A 12,764-nucleotide genomic window follows, 5' to 3' on the forward strand; every position below is an offset into this window, starting at 1 on the left:
TTTCATCAGCAGCCCTAAGGAGTGTGGCCTACTGTACATGGTGTACCTACAGCATGAGTGTCTTTCACACTGTGTGAGTGGTGCGTGCAGTAATAACACGGAGCCTCTTTCAACATTTCCTACGACCCTGCAGACAAGATTTACATTTATTTATTTATCAGACACTTTTCTCCAAAGGGACTTCCAACAAACTATGTAGTGTTATGAGCCCACACACCTTATTCACTGCGGTGACTTACACTGCTAGATACACTACTTACACTGGGTCACTCATCCATACATCAGTGAAACACACTCCCTCTGTGACAGTCACACACTATGGGCATGTCTTTGGACTGTGGGAGGAAACCAGAGCACCCGGAGGAAACCCACGCAGGCACGGGGAGAACATGCAAACTCCACACAGACCGAGTGGGGATCGAACCCACATCCTCTAGCACTACCCAGGTGCTGCGAGACAACAGCGCTACTCGCTGTGCCGCAGTGCCGTCCCCCCCGCCGCGACCAGTATATTGGTCATATTGCCGAAGGCCACGAAAGAAGAAAACGTGCGCGGTAATGAGCTGTAACAAGAGTGCACGCATGGGCCTGCAGTAGAACCGCACTCATCCAGCGCTCAGGCGCCCTTGCAGTTGGACATTTTGCGCACTTCAGCGATACTCTGTCGAGCGACCGCTACGACCACGGAGCGCAGAAGGAAGAGCGCGAGGGAGGAGGCCGGAACGTCGCAACGCGTGTACGGCGTATCGCGGTAAACGCGCCGGCCAGAGGTGCAACGCGTCGCAGGGAAATCGCTCACTATCAACAGCGAAAAGATGCGTCATCTACTCGTGCGCTCGTGGAAGTCGAAGACGATTATCCACGCGTTTCAAAGCGTCAGCGGAACATCTTTTATGAAGACGTATATTTCGGAGTACGGCGACTTGAAATATTTGCGTCGCCATCAGTGTTTCCGACCGCATGCGAAGATGGAAAGAGGGCGGCTCTCCAGGGTCACGAGAGCGAATGTGAACCGCGGGACCCGGGATTTTTGTTTTATGGACGTGTTCATCCATTGTGTGACTTGACGCTTGTTCATAAAATGCAGCATGTGGAAAAAATGTGATTAGCTCTGCAGAAATGAAAGACGCATATGCTTCGAATAAGTGCAAACGGCGGAGACGCGGCGCAACTCGTGATCCTGCAGTCCAGGATCTTCGAATGTCGACGAGGCCGAAGGTGCAAATCTCACTTTGTGCCAAAACGTGCCGCTAAATACCAAAAGGGTCATGAAGGAAAGAGCTCAACGTGCGGCATTGCTGCTCGTTGTAAAATGTGGAAAATCCTCTGCAGCACAGTCGCTTTGTGTCGTACCGCGGTACAAACAGCATACGCTACGCGAATGGCTCCATATACAGGTGAAGGCAGTCTGGGAGAGACGTGTTTTGGGGCCTTTCTCTTGGGATGGGAAAAGCCTGAGAGACACGCAGATTAGGGCGACGTGATGTTCCACTGCACATGTGGGAGGGAAGGAGAGCTGTGGTCTGAGTGCGAGCACCGGCCGACACGCGCACGCACGCACGCACACGCACACACACAGCGACGCTGAGATACACTACCTGCTCAAAGACATGATTCTTTCCAGAAGCACATTTTCATTTCACACACCTTCTCCAGTTTTCCACTGCTCATCCAGCGTCTATCTATTGCTCACTGTCACTCTTAAACGTCTCGGTGAAACTGGAAATTTTGTCGAGGTAGGAAAAGCAGCCGGTGACACCACAGCTGTCAGAACTAATAGCGCATATTTTTTTGGCTCCTGAAAGAGAAGAAGTGACTGTTGGTGCCTTCGTGACATTTGAAAGTATATTTTATATGTATATTTCACGACAGCACTATTTAATATTGTTGTCATCGTGCAACGAATACACACATCGTACACATGTACACACACATATACTGCATGGTGCAGAGTGAAGAACACGACCGTACGTCATATTTAATATCCCTATATTCCAGGACGCCCCGTGGGCGCCGAGAAGAGACGCACGTGATTCGAGCAGCGTGGAAAAAAGCCGATGCCGCACAATTCAGAGAGTCGTGTTACGAGGGTTTGTGTCGGGTTCGAGCCCCACGAAGGGCGCATCCTCGCACCGAGGATGCGAAGGTGTCGGGTGCAGCGGCGTCGCGCGCGGATACGTCGACGGCTGCTTTGGTGCCGCAATGTGCCCACCGGTCCAGCAGAGGGCAGTAGAGGCTTCCTAAGGCTCATCCGCATGGACGCGTACGGCGCGCTCTCAGCGACACGCTGGCCGAACGCAATTAGAACGTGGGATGTTACGCACGCGTATCTTGAGCTGTGGCGCGCCGAGGCCGGCGGGTTCCCCCGCGTGGGTTCGGCGGCCCAAATCGGTCGTGCCGTCCCCCTGGAGCCGCATCATTCTGGAAAACGTCTGCGGCGCACGTGACACTATTCCCGGTGCCGAGTCATCGTTGCCCTCGTGTGACCTCTAATCGAACGCGCGGTAGAGATGCAGGCGACATATGTGAGACACACGAGGGTTTGGGTTTGAAGCTCACGCCTGGGGCTTGTTGGCCCTGCTCTCTGAGGAGGGAAACCCAAGTGTGACGCGTCGCAGCCCATATCGACCCCCCCAGTGGACCAGTGTGTCTCGCTAAGAGGCCCTGCTCCAGCAGACACAGAAGAAAGTCATTATACTTAGTGTGCGATAATCAGCAAACACACAGCGTAATGGTTCCCGTGTGGGATGGGGTCACACCCCCCTTGCAGTGGGATGACACACTCCGCCCCGGTGTTTATTGGAGAGGCTGTAAAGTAGCGCTGTAAGGGCTGTCAGAAACACTGATTATGCACAAACATACTTCGCTCTGTCTCTCTGTCTCTCTGTCTGTCTCTCTGTGTGTGTGTGTGTGTGTGTGTTTGCTTAGATGATGAGAGAGGACATGGGTTTGATCCCTGCTCAGTCTGTGTGGAGTTTGCATGTACCCCCCGCGTCTGTGTGGGATTCCTCCGGGTGCTCTGGTTTCCTCCCACACTCCAAAGACGTGCTCTTCAGGTTAGGGTTACAGTTAGGGTTATTAAATTAGTTTGTTTTAAAAAAAAAATGAAACGTATGCCATTCCAAGGCTACTTTGCACTGCTCCTAAAATGTATCATTTTTCCGCTTTATATTCAACAATAATAATATATTGTCACTATTTGATACTAATTGCCACGGTACAAGTTACAAAATGTTTATTCGTTTAGACTTAAAGTCCATTTTAATTTCCAGCTTACAAGGCAGAAACACAGATTTGAAACCAAAACATTAAAAATGTCCCTCAGATTGTCAGACTGGAGCAGAAGAAAAAAAAACTGAATGCAGTAAAAACACTGATATTAAAAACTGTTATTATTAATGAAAATGCATAGCTCTTTACACACCCTGATGTGTGTTTTTTCCCATTAAAACAAAAAACACCTCCTTTCCCATTCCTTTCTCTTCCGCTTTTGTGGCGACACTCAATCCTCTCCTTGCATGACAGCGCCCCCTACTGGCACAACCAAGAAACCCTTTTTCCTGAAGCTGCACTGGAAGCAGATCCTCTGTACCTGTGAAAAGGTGTGAGTTGTCCTTGTGCCTGCGTGCTGAGGGAGTGTGTTTGCGAGCCGTCGTGTGACGGTCCGTGACCCACGACGGGTCTCATTAAAACGGCGGTGTCTAACGAAGGAGGCGGGTGGGTCAGCGATCGCTCAGCGGTCACTCAGCGGTCGCTCAGCGGTCGCTCAGCGCAACAGGAAGCCCACCTGCAAAGAGCGGCACACAGCACTTTCACAGTAACCTCAGCTGGAAGGGCCGCACTCAGCCAAGGTAGTTAAGGAACTGGCCCCGTGACCAGGGCCCTCAGGGTTCGGTCCCAGGCGCAGCCCTGCATTTTACCGAAACACCTAGAAATACGATAGAAAAGTGCGAAAGAAGTACAGACAGTAAAACATGGGACGATTTTCACGGAACCGTTCATGCAATCTTCAGTAAGAAGCCTTGATTCGCCCCCCCATTCATTTCCTCGCGGAATCAGAACACAGACTCTCCCCCAACAACCGCTGACACTTTCTGAGTGCTTTAAGGGGGATGATTAGTGCTGAGCTCAGAGCTGCCGAGTTCTGTCGCCGGTGGAGGTAGTCACTACTGTTACCATGCCAACCGTGTAAACTACGAGCTTCCTCGTGGTGGACCGCTCACCTTCTCCGAGCGCAAGCTGGGACACTTCCAGTTGTACAGGTAATAATGCAGATGATCGTCCCCGGCGACAAATTTACGGTTCTCCAGGAAGGTCTTGTTCTCCATCAGGTCCAGAGCACTGAAGACGTCAAAATGTTCCTAAACCGGGAAAAGGGCGTAATTTCGCCGGAGGGAACATCTTCGCTTGGAGCGACTCATTGAGCTCGATGTGCTTACAGACGGCGCCTGTTCCCAAACTCACCGCTTTGGCCAGGATGAGGGCGTCCTCCACGAGGTCCTCCAAGGACGTCCTCGTGTGTACTGTGTAGAAGGAGTAGGCCGCCTTGATGCTGCGGTGCACCGGGTGGTTCAGGATGCTGGAGGGCAGGGTGACGAAGCTCACGAAGTCCGTGACGGAGCCCCCTGCACTCTGTAACGTCGGACGGGTCCGCATTACCATCGGCAGCATCGTCGCCGACGTCCGTTGAGTCAAGCTGTCTCGTTTTGCGGAGGGGGGATCTCGATCTTTCTTATTTCTTTACATTTTTTCATTAATTTCTATTTTTTTTATTAATTTACACATTTTTCCAAGAAATAAAAATATATATACATATTTGGCTGTGGGGGGTGCGGTGGTGCAGCAGGTTTGAGCGGGTCCTGCTCTCCGCTGGGTCTGGGGTTCGAGTCCCACTTGGGGTGCCTTGCGACGGACTGGCGTCCCGTCCTAGGTGTGTCCCCTCCCTCTCCGGCCTTTCGCCCTGCGTTGCTGGGTTAGGCTCCGGCTCGCCGTGACCTTGCTTGGGACGAGCGGTTTCAGACAGTGTGTGTGTGCGTGTGTGTGTGTGTGTACATGTAGTTTCTGGCTGCAGTGCACTGCTCCAAAATCAACCGTTTGGCAGATGGACTGTCTATCGAAGAGCGTCCGAATGTCACATCGTACAACAGCGAACATCACACGAAGGAGCCCAGCAGGTGACACTGAGCAGCAAAAGGACACCTTACAAGACAAGCTGGGCCGCTGGGGACACCGACCTCCACCACGTAGGTGCTGATGATGTCCTCTCGGGGGAGCAGCCAATGCTCCACCTCCTCGGCACTCAAGACGGGCACCAGCTGGAACTGCTCCAAGTAGTGGCGGAGCAGGAGGTGCACAGCTGGCACGTCCTCCCGCGTCATGGGTCGCAGTCCTGGAGTCTTGGGAGTCTGGTGAGGGACGGGCGTGGAAAGAAGGAGAAGTGATGGAGCAGAATGAAGAAATACCGTAAAGGAAAGGCGTTATTAACGTAATTGGAGCACAGTGTGATGATGTGACACATTAGTATTAAATAAAATTCAATTTATTTGTACTGAGTGCAGGGTGCGCGGTGGCGCAGTGGCGCAGTGGGTTGGACCGGGTCCTGCTCTCTGGTGGGTCTGGGGTTCGAATCCCCCTTGGGGTGCCTTGCGATGGACTGGAGTCCCATCCTGGGTGTGTCCCCTTACGCCCTGAGTTGCCGGGTTAGGCTCCGGTTCCCTGCGACCCCGTATGGGACAAGCGGTTCAGAAAATGTGTGTGTGTGTGTGTGTGTGTGTGTGTGTGTGTGTGTGTGTGTGTGTGTGTGTATTGAGTGCTCTTCTCTGCAGAGAACCACTGTGCACAGAACACCAAAATGAAGACAACGATAGAAAGGGATCAAGGCTGAAAAAGTTGGACAAGTGAGGCGGCTGGCAGTTGAGGAGAGGAAAACAAAAGCAACCCTCTGCAACCCCTGGAAACGTGCCAACAAGATTTCCAAAGTTGCGAAACCTGAAAAACGTATTTTGTAAAGCAACACTGGGTGTGTCTGAGTGTTGGGGTTTCACTCCTTGTTAGTGTCTACATGTGGAGTGGTAAGAGGAGATCGCGCTGGAGCCGCTGGAGCCGCCGGAGAGCCCGGCACAGCGTGCCGCAGGTGCCGGGTGGAGCCAGAAGGGGGCATCATACTCACTGACCTCAGGCAGGCGGTACAATTTGAGGGCGCGCTGCACAGTCATGTTTTTGTTGAGATGCGAGAATTTCACCTCAATCAGCTTGCGGGGGTTCAGGTATCGATGCCAGAACCTGAAGACACACACACACACACACGCACACGCACACACAAAACCGCTCAGTATGATGGGGAGAGCACTTTGTAAAAGAAACTCTCATGCTGTGTTTGCGCCGTGTCGACATCGAGATCAATATGAAGGAAAAAAACACCATCAGTAATGATTTTTCAAAAGCATTTTACCGCACACACCCTCAGCAGTAATAGGTTGGAGTAGCCACTAGGGGGCCCCATCACAGAATTTCCCACATTTTTCACACACGCGCACACAGTCCGAAACCACTTGTCTCACACAGGGTCGCGGTGAGCCGGAGCCTAACCACGCAACACAGGGCGCGAGGCTGGAAAGCAGTTTGCTTTAAGAAATATTTTTTTACATTTATTTTGTGTATAATGGGGTGCAGTGGCGCAGCAGGTTTGACCGGGTCTTGCTCTCCGGTGGGTCTGGGGTTCGAGTCCCGCTGGGGGTGCCTTGCGATGGACTGGCGTCCCGTCCTGGGTGCGCCCCCCGCTCCAGCCCCACGCCCTGTGTTGCCGGGTTAGTCTCGGTTTGCTGCGACCCGACTTGGGACAAGCAGTTTCGGACAGTGTGTGTGGCACCAACCTGCACGTGGCCACCGGCTTGGGCAGCACCACTCCCGCGGCGTACACTCCCTGGAAGACCCCCTCCAGATGGGCCCGTCTGGTGATCTCCCGAATGAGAACCGGTGCCAAGCGCTTCTTGCGGAGCTTCTTGTGCACGCAGAGCAACTTGACTTCCGCCATTTTCTTCTGTCTGCGGAAAGAACCGGAAGAACATTCATGAGTCTCGGTAGACAGGAGACGCAGTGAAACGACACCAGCTGGATGTTGGCAGCGTGAGACGACGGCCTCCGGCGGCACAGAAGAGTTCGAGACGCGACGCCAACACGCCGACGAGATGGTACTGACGTGTCGTAGACGCGGACGTCGACCGGGACGGCGCCGATGAAGCCCACCAGCTTGCGGCTGGAGTCCACTCGGACACCGCAGTGCCACTGGGGCAGCCAGCCGGGGGGTCGCAGGGCCCTGGGGCAGCAGAGGGGTGGGAAGGAGGGGAGAAGAAGGCCGTGAGACCTTTATATTCACACTCGTTCAGCGACGAGATGATTCTCTCCAAAGTACCAGCTTGGAGCCACCAGAAGAGCTTGAGATACGGAGAGTATCTGCAGTATCAGTCTGAGTGCAGTGTGACTCCACGCCCCGTGACTTTGTTTTTGCCACCGCACACAACACGAGTTGCTGCCTGTGGACTGGAGCCACACAGGAGACGTGAAGATGCTCAGGGCAGGCGATCGGCAGAGAAGTGGCTCCTAAAGAGATTTGTCCGAGACCCTACCGGAATGCTGAAAGGGACGCAGCAGCTCCGAGGGACAGAGGAGCTATTGGATTTGATGGAGCAACTTCCCCCGTGAGGCATAATTTCCATTTTATTTACCTCTTCTTGAACACTTTTCTTTCTCCAGTCCCATAGAGTGTTGAGCTACTTCCAGATCTTTTACTACATTCATACATTTGGGTTTTTTTTTTTAATTTGAGGACATTTCCAGTTTTTCCTGGAGCAGTTTGGGGTGAGAACTTTGCTCAAGGTGGGATTTGAACCCAGGCCCCCTGCACACACAGGCTGCAGCTCCAAGGCCTACATACCTGCTCCTTTAACGCGGACGAGTCCATGCAAAAGCTGCGGCGTGAAGTAAGACGGGCGAGAGGGTTTTTATGGCCAAGAGAACATGTGAACACACGCGCTCCCCTCGTCTTCCAGCGCTACCTTTTTCAACTGGGACCGCAGATAAGGACGTGGACAACTGTCCCCTGTTATCGGGCACAACCAGGCCAGGGGAGGGGACACGTGCGCCGCTCCCAGTGTGACGCTCCTCACGGGGACGTCGCCGCGCTGCACCATCATTTCATAATAAGTCATAATTTAATAACTCGGCTGGATCAGGGAAGGGGGGATTTAGGAACGTCCTGCTGCCGAGATCATTTTACTCTTTTCTTCACACACAAACTGCACAGCTGCCAGTTTTCAAAATGACTAAAAATGTGTTTGACCGTCCTACGAAAACGGACGTATATCAGGTCATGTCAAATATCGTATGTATTTGGACACAAAACCCGCCCACAGTCATGTGGTGTTCTGTCCGAAGGAGCTGCACCGCTTACATTGATTTACCCCCTTATACAGTGGAGTCATTGCTGCCGCGGCATTTTTTTCACATTAAGTACCGCGGTCAAGGGGACCGCCGCACCAAGTGAGGCAGTGTAAGCAGTGTGCCGTGTCCCCAGCGGCGTCCCACTCACCACAGGAGAAACTGCGGGCCGTAAGCGAGTCGGAACCCACCGTCATCGTCCTCCTCGTAGTTCTCGCTCAGCAGGACGTGAAGCTCTTTTAACTACAAAAAGGGGCCGAAGGTGAAACGGAAACCAGCGCAGCTCGGACGCTCGAATCGCACGGTTCTACCTGGTCGCGGCGACCGTGAGGGAGGGGTCTCGCTCACCGAGTCTGGGTGCTCCAGGTCCAGCGAGTCCCAGGCGAAGCCAGGAGGGAGGCTCAACGGCTCCTCGCGGACGCTGGAGGGGTCAGGCACGACGCAGCAGTGAGATGTCACCGTCTCCCCTGAGAAGAAAGGTAGAGGAAGCAACAAGGAGGCTTGAACTGGTTCATCTGTCTGTACCAGGGTACGAACAGGAGTGAAGGGCCACAATGGCTCTGGCTGAACTGGAACGCTGGAAAGACAGTTTACACTTAGCCCTGTGACACAGTGGTTAGGGTTAACGTTAGGGGTTAGGGTTAGGGGTTAGGGTTAGGGTTAGCGCTGCTCCATCATTAACAGTCATTGGCCCATCTAACATTGCACACTGGTAACCAGAAGTCTGCTAGCTCAAGTCCCAGGAAACGTACTGATTCTGAAACAATAGGGAGTGATTAATCCGAAAGGTTCATGGTTCAGGAAAGGTCGTACCGATGGGCAAAAATGGAAGGAAAACGCGTGAGAGGGCAGAGCACCTATCTTGGGGACGGGCTGCGTGTCCCAGAACAGGTAGCTGCGACGACCGGCCTCCTCTAGGGTCCTGGCAGGGCCTTGGCTCATGAGGAACAGCCTGATGGCCTTGCGCACCTCCTGGATCTTCTCTTCGGGCAGAGCGTTCACCTTTGAGTGGACGGGACACAGGTGGTCAGTCGGTGGACCGCGGTGCAGCACACAGAGGAACACCGTACCACCCGAGCACACAAAAGGACCAGCGTCCTACTGTCTTCAGCCTCCTCCACTGCATTCCCAGGCTGAAGTGCAGCGGGGTGAAGCCATGAGAAAAGCAAACACACACACACACACACACACACACACACACACACACACACACACACACACACACACACCTTGGCGATGGGATCCACCTCTTCATACTTGAATCCTGTTTTATCCCTCTTGCTCTTCTTCTTCTTCTTCTTCTTCTGCTGCTCCTTCTTGTGCTCCTTGTCCGCCGTGTCGGCGCAGTCGTCCCCACTGCAGCAGAGGGACACAAACACCACGATGTCCTTTCGGCGCTGAGCCGTGCACTACAGTAAACACGGTAAAAATTAAATCCGTTTTTACCTCATGCTGGAACAGGTGGAAATTTGCAGTAGAGGATTCTCTCTAGAACCTTCTTGGCTTTACAGCGTCCGTGGAGTCGAACCTTATCTCAGACCGCAGTGGGCTATGTACCCCCACTCCACCCCACCCCACCCCCCCTTAGGTGTGGTGAACAAAGGCCAGTAAGAGACCAATGAGAGAGGAGAAACAGAACTAGATTGTGGTGTCTCAGAGTCAAACTGAGTTTTACTACGGTACAGTAAGACAGTCTCCTTCTGTTGCTTAATCTTCACTGTGTGTGTGTGTGTGTGTGTGTGTGTGTGTGTGTGTGTGTGTGTGTCCGCACAGAAACACAGGTTCTCCAGTGGTCAAAGAGCTGAGCCTCTACCCTTTTATTATATTTTCACGTTACAACATTTTTCATGTTGAAAATGTTCCCCAAAAAGTTCCCAAAATGTTTCCCTTTCATTCCTGAATGAGTATTAATAGAAAACGTCTTGAGGGTCAACAGTGTGAAATTGTACACAGAGCTGTGTGTGTGTGTGTGTGTGTGTTTAAGTAGATAAATCCAAGTTGAAATCACTGGTCGTCACTCTGGAGAAAATTGCCCAGTAAACGCAGAAAACACACAAATGTACGAAGATCTCAGCGAAGGGAGACCCTCGTCCCCTGTCCTGCGCTCCCCGTCCGCTGTCCCGCGCTCCCCGTCCCCTGTCCCGCGCTCCACGTCCCCTGTCCCGCGCAGCATCCCCACACGTACGCAGCAGAACGTACCACACGGAACACGAGCTCGTTGTGCACATGTGCAATTTTTATTTCCGCTCATATTAGAAAGAGGCTTTAATGTTGCTTCTTGACAACAAAAGAAAAGGTAAAAAGGAAGAGGCGTCGCAGCCACACTGTGTCCTGTGTCACACCGTGTCCAGAGGGAGGGAGGGACACCGGGACGCTGGATGAGCCACGGATGAAAACGGAGCCAATGAATAAAACTCCCACGTATCATTTTTAATTCATTACGGCCTTTTCTGCTTTTTTTAAATCAAATCAGACGACTGAGTGACACACATGTATTGTAGCAGCAGAAAAGGTGTATATTTTGGATATATGGCCGTTCAGAAAGTGTATATTTTCCAAAAATCATGCTCAACGGAAACACAGAACACCGTGTCTCAGTGGCGCCTGCCTGTACAGGGATTACAGTACTGCCCGGTACAGCAGGGTAAATATTTAGCGTGAGCATCAGGATCTTGGTGTAACACAGTCGCACAGGTACTTCCTTCCGTCATGGTAACAAGACATCAGTAATAATAATAATAACAACAATAATGATCAAAAGAGAAGTCTCTTCTTCACAGACACAGAATGTTCTCTCTACAGGGAAGCGAAACTCAGAGTCGCGCACAGAGAGGAGGCGATGAGACGCGCAAAAGGCACTGCGGAAGGAACGGAAGAGGTGACGGGCAGGTGACGGACAGGTGACGTCACACCCGTGACGCTTATGGGGCGTGTGCGTGACGTCAGGAGGATCAAGAGTGTGACAGTGTGAGTGCGATGGGCGAAATGATGCGGTGCCCAGGTGCAGAGTGACACCGTGGCTTCACACACACACACACACACACACACACACACGCACACGCACAGAATGTCCCTAAAACAGAAGCACGTCCATCGACACACTGACTCAGCTCTGATCTAAGAGCCTCTTCCGCCGATCAGGTCTGTTGTTCGACATAAAAATGATCGATGCGACACGCAGTACTGGAGAAAAGACAAAGCGACTAAATCATGACAACAAAAATTACTATTAAATGCATCTCTAATAGCGGCAAAAATGACGAAAACAAAATTCATTTTTAAATACGAAGGCGGAAAGGATATATAAAGTGGGAAATTAAGCCTGAGCGTGTAACAAAGTTACTCGCCGAACAGATTCTCGGCGGAACGAATTGCTGATCGCGCCTCCAATTCCCTTTTGGCGCCACAGCTCAGCTGGCCTTCAGGATTCCCGAAACCTCGGGGACACGGGTGACGCGGAGGGACGCCTGTAGGAGGGATCTGACCCTGACGTCACCGGAGGCTCTCGGCCGTGTGCGTGCGCGTGTCCGTGTGCGTGCACGTGCGCGTGCGTGAGTGAGCTTCTCAGTTCGTTCATCGATTGATTCATGTACGAGTGAGAAAAGCGGACCGTTTCGCCTGCAACGGCAGCGGGGCAGAGAAACACACACTTGACACACACACACACGCACCAGCAAAAACCCTTAAACATACAAAGTGTGACAAACGTGCATAACATTTAAATGGGAATATTCACAAATTCCTTTAACAAACCTACGAAATGTGCTATAATAAATGGAACATAACTGTTTTATATATATAAAACATATAATAAACTGTAACTGTTTTCTTACTACGACATGCAACGCAGTGACAACATCTTCTGCCAGCTGCTCAGAAAGACGCATACACTATAAGTGTTTAAAAGGAACAATGAAATAAGAATAACATAAGAACCATAAAAATGTCATTAAAATGTCATTAACGTGATTTTTCCACACGAGCGAGAGACGCGGGACGGCTGAGATGAAGGCCTGCTGCTGAAGAAGAAGGAAGGGCACGAGACGAAGCGAAGGTGATGGATGAGTCGTCCCTCGGCTCTCGGCGGAGAGGACGGATTTGGCACAAAGGAGCCTGACGTGTCCCAAACACCCCTTGGAAACACGGTACTTTTGCATAATCGACGAAGACTGAAGTACATCGATACTCTGTCTGTTTGCTCAACTGCTGGGCAGCTCGTGTCCTCACCGCTGTCCCATGATTGTACCGTCCACACAATAAAATAAATGTAAAAATAACGGAGATTATTCTACCAGCTCAAACGCATCAGCAATAACATCTCTCTTTTT

The 12,764-nt window shown here is 51.9% G+C and overlaps 1 protein-coding gene across 2 annotated transcripts; it reads right to left on the reverse strand.

The window, feature by feature from the left end:
- Nucleotides 1-3,722: 3,722 nt before the first annotated feature.
- On the reverse strand, nucleotides 3,723-9,963 carry LOC108919934 (glycylpeptide N-tetradecanoyltransferase 1-like). 2 transcript variants are annotated; one of them, XM_018728365.2, is made up of 12 exons: nucleotides 9,883-9,963; nucleotides 9,666-9,792; nucleotides 9,294-9,438; nucleotides 8,785-8,903; nucleotides 8,588-8,679; nucleotides 7,199-7,315; nucleotides 6,873-7,043; nucleotides 6,174-6,282; nucleotides 5,235-5,405; nucleotides 4,465-4,632; nucleotides 4,224-4,361; nucleotides 3,723-3,787 (listed from the first exon to the last, which is right to left on the reverse strand). In XM_018728365.2, exons 1-12 carry the CDS (start codon nucleotides 9,885-9,887, stop codon nucleotides 3,767-3,769), a joined length of 1,383 nt encoding a protein of 460 aa, XP_018583881.2. In that variant the 5' UTR covers nucleotides 9,888-9,963; the 3' UTR covers nucleotides 3,723-3,766. The 2 variants fall into 2 exon arrangements, with proteins under 2 accessions (XP_018583881.2, XP_018583871.2); XM_018728355.2 differs by lacking the exon at nucleotides 3,723-3,787 and having other exon boundaries at nucleotides 3,801-4,361.
- Nucleotides 9,964-12,764: the final 2,801 nt, after the last annotated feature.

Source organism: Scleropages formosus, chromosome 20 (assembly GCF_900964775.1).
Source record: "Scleropages formosus chromosome 20, fSclFor1.1, whole genome shotgun sequence".
NCBI lineage: Eukaryota > Metazoa > Chordata > Actinopteri > Osteoglossiformes > Osteoglossidae > Scleropages > Scleropages formosus.